Source organism: Pteropus alecto, unplaced genomic scaffold, assembly GCF_000325575.1.
Source record: "Pteropus alecto unplaced genomic scaffold, ASM32557v1 scaffold312, whole genome shotgun sequence".
Lineage (NCBI taxonomy): Eukaryota > Metazoa > Chordata > Mammalia > Chiroptera > Pteropodidae > Pteropus > Pteropus alecto.
Window position 1 is genome coordinate 3141747 of NW_006433948.1, and position 3563 is coordinate 3145309.

General features: G+C 41.6%; 1 protein-coding gene across 2 annotated transcripts in view; it reads left to right on the forward strand.

Annotated features, from left to right (window-relative positions):
* OGT (O-linked N-acetylglucosamine (GlcNAc) transferase) overlaps nt 1–3563 on the forward strand; it is a 39438-nt gene that overhangs the window by 1387 nt on the left and 34488 nt on the right. Inside the window, exons 2-3 of one of the 2 annotated variants that reach the window (XM_006908543.3) lie at nt 1594–1774; nt 2619–2862. In XM_006908543.3, coding sequence (XP_006908605.1) covers nt 1594–1774; nt 2619–2862 — 425 coding nt within the window. The remainder of the gene's footprint in view (nt 1–1593; nt 1775–2618; nt 2863–3563) is intronic. The other variant, XM_006908544.3, reaches the window with a different exon arrangement.

Below are 3563 nucleotides of genomic sequence, written 5' to 3' on the forward strand. Positions count from 1 at the left end.
CTCTCGGTGGTGTCAGGGGTTTCATTTGTTGTCGCTGGACATCGTGCACTGAGCAATAGGCGAATCTTCAGTCGTATCTCATCGACGACTGCAGCAGTGGGACTAGTAATTAGCGGCTCCCGTCCCTCCTCGGCGTTTTGAAAGATCGAAGCTTTGTGCTAGCTTTGCCCTTTTGTCTGTCTTCTTGTTTATTGGAGGAAGTCGGCATTTCAAGTGTTAAAATAGATAAGTGGCTTTGGAGAGTTGATAAAGTAATGTGTTTAAAATAAGGACTTAGGAAGTTCTAGAGACTTCTCTGAAACGTAATTTCGAGCTTCTGTGAGAGGGATCACCTCTCCCAGATTTGGATACAAGTGTTTCTGCTCCTGTTTAGTGGTCAGCTGTGCCTTCTGTTCAGGAAATTTTCTTTGCTTTCCCCTGTATGCAGGTCCCTTGCCAGCTCTAAGGGAGCTCGCTCAAATTTGGGCTGGTTACTGTGACCTTGGTAGAATTGAAATCATTTGCACATGGTTTCCAGTAATGTATCACTGCTGAAGTTAAAGTATTACTCTTGACACGCAGCCAGTTTGTTTTTTTCCCCTCTGTGGGCTTTAGCCATCCCCTTTATCTTTATGTATCTGACTTAAGTCACTTAGACACAGCAAAGTGCTTTCATTTATTATTCATTCTTACAGTTTATCAAACGGTTTTATCTTTTAGCATTTTCTCATCCTTTTCAAAAATCATCACAGCCGTAGGTAGTAACTGCTTGGTTTATTTGGGTCCTTTGCTGTGGCTTAATCCTTTAGTCTGTGTCAGCTCTTTGGAAAATGCTCGTGTTCAACCAGCGTAGGTGGGATTTACCCAATTTGGTCTCATTGTGAGCTCGAGATGGTAGGGGAGCAATATAACCTTGGCTGTTTGTTTAAAATGTTTGCTGACCCCTTTAAACGTATTGGCCCTCGACAGGTGAATTCATCTTGTTTATCAGCTGTTTTAAAAATAGCACCTTGACTCTGAGTTTTTTTCCCCTTATGCTTGTTACTTACTGTTGTCCTTAATGAAAACAAATTACTTTGTGAGAGATACAAAAACATCAGTATAATTTTAAGAGTTGCAAACCACATCTGGTTTCCCTACCCAGGTTAAGAGACATATTGTTACCAGTACGCCCACAAATCCAACCAAAAGCATGGGATAAGTTCTTAGTTTCCTAGTGGGTTATTCTGATGTTATTAAACCTTTGAGACCATGCAGATCACATGTTTTATATTTTGTCTCAGTATGTTAACTGTAAAGGAACAGTCGTTAGAATCTCTGATTTATCGTTTAAAAATATATGGTATTCATGCTCGTAAAATGCCATCGTTTTTAGAAGCTAATATTTCTACCTAGGTCTGGGAAAGAAAGTCGATGGGTGAATTCTAAAAATGCCAATTCTGCACCTAATGTTAACTTGGTATGAAAAACGTGCAGAACACTCTAGTGCTTTACATAGTTTCAAGCGTCTTCATCTTTAAGTTTAATAGACCATATTTTTACATTTTTTTGTTTGCATTTCTAACTTTTTGTTTTCCCCCCCTCCTTCCCTCAAATGTTTTGATGATTCTCCAGAACCAACGAAACGTATGCTTTCCTTCCAAGGGTTAGCTGAGTTGGCACATCGAGAATATCAGGCAGGAGATTTTGAGGCAGCTGAGAGACACTGCATGCAGCTCTGGAGACAAGAGCCAGACAATACTGGTGTGCTTTTATTACTGTCATCTATACACTTCCAGTGTCGAAGGCTGGACAGGTAGGAGATATGGGGGTACCTGCTGGTGACCGCTGCCTCTGGGTGCTGAGCTTGAAAAATGACACTTAAATATTTGACCTTGAAAAATTTTCCAGTCCTGGGTTTCAACTGAGCCACCAACACACACCTGCTCTCATGTCCACTTGTGATATGCTCAGCTGCCAGTTGTTGTCCCTCCTCTGGTGGTGGCAGTTACATTATCAGTATGACTGGGAACCTTTTCTAGATTTTTCCACCTTCCTCTGCTGCTTTCTTAGTACGCATCTGAGCATCCAGTCTCACCTTTGTAAGATGTGACATCTCGAGGGATGGAATACTCAGAAACGGCGGTGTATGTGCTGTGGTACGAGGCGCATGTGTGGTTCAAGTTGCAAAGGCCATCACTAAGTCGTTATGGCACGCTCCTTCCGGCTGCTCAGTCGAATTCACCCAAAGGGAAGAATCCGTGTTCTTATCCTTTTAATAACTTGTCTTTCTGACTTACTTACACATTTAAATATGTGTGTCATTAAGTCTTAACAAACGCAAAGTGAGACTCGCCGCGCATGGCCTTTTCATTCTTGGTCTTACTGGTCATGGTTTACCATGTGGCAGTTTTGTAATAAGAGTCTTGGAAGAATTTTGTCTCACAAGGAGCAGGAGCGTTTCAGTTGGAAATCTGGGATATCCCCACTTTCTAAAACCTTTGATTTCCAAAATTTTCCCCCATGCGCTGGTTAAAAGCCCATTTGATCGTTCCATAACTTAGTAATAGCGCAGGGCCTTCAGAGACAGTTACACATAGGGCCAGACCTTCTCCCTCTGCCATATACACCCATCCTTCAACGCTTTTCGCCTTTTCCAGATCTGCTCACTTTAGCACTCTGGCAATTAAGCAGAACCCCCTTCTGGCAGAAGCCTATTCGAATTTGGGGAATGTGTACAAGGAAAGAGGACAGTTGCAGGAAGCCATTGAGCACTACCGGCATGCGCTGCGTCTCAAACCGGATTTCATCGATGGTTATATTAACCTGGCCGCCGCGTTGGTAGCCGCAGGTGACATGGAAGGGGCAGTACAAGCTTACGTCTCTGCTCTTCAGTACAATCCTGTGAGTAAAATTTTAATGGTTGTTATTTTCCCTTGACAAAAGCCTGGAAAGACATCGTTTGTTACTTCAGACACTCATGTAGATTTTTGCATGGAACGAAGTCAGGAGTTTACAAATGTCTGTCTACTTAAAATGGGGAAATTGCTTTGACCGGGTCTGTATCATGTTTTGAACATTTTTTAAATTTTGTCTTTATCTAGCAAGTTGTATCAGAAAACATCAAAATGATCCTTACCGCAAGAAACTGTATGTCTGCTTTTATAATGCCTGTAAAAACACAGAACACACGATTGTTTCTTTTGATCACATTTGCATAAATTCTGATCGGTGTTTGCAACAGTTGATTGGTTTTCAAGGAATAGTGGATAAAAGGGCCTTACTCTGTAATATGAAATAGTTAAAACAAGATGCCGGTATCTGGACCAGTGATGGGAAAACTAGGATGCAAAATTCGTTCCTTCATATCCTGTTCTCGTTTCTTTCCGCATAATTAGAAGTGTTACAGTTGAGGTGCTAGTATCCACACCAGGCTTTACATAACTTCTTAAATTATTATTTCGATTAGTTCTTAAAGACATTTACATTGCCGATGTTTTCTAGGGGAATAACTGAGGCCCAGCTGGCAGACATAAAGTTCACACTGTGTTAGGGTCTCCGAAAGACACACAAAAAGAGTAAGACTTGCCCTCGGAACTTTTGAT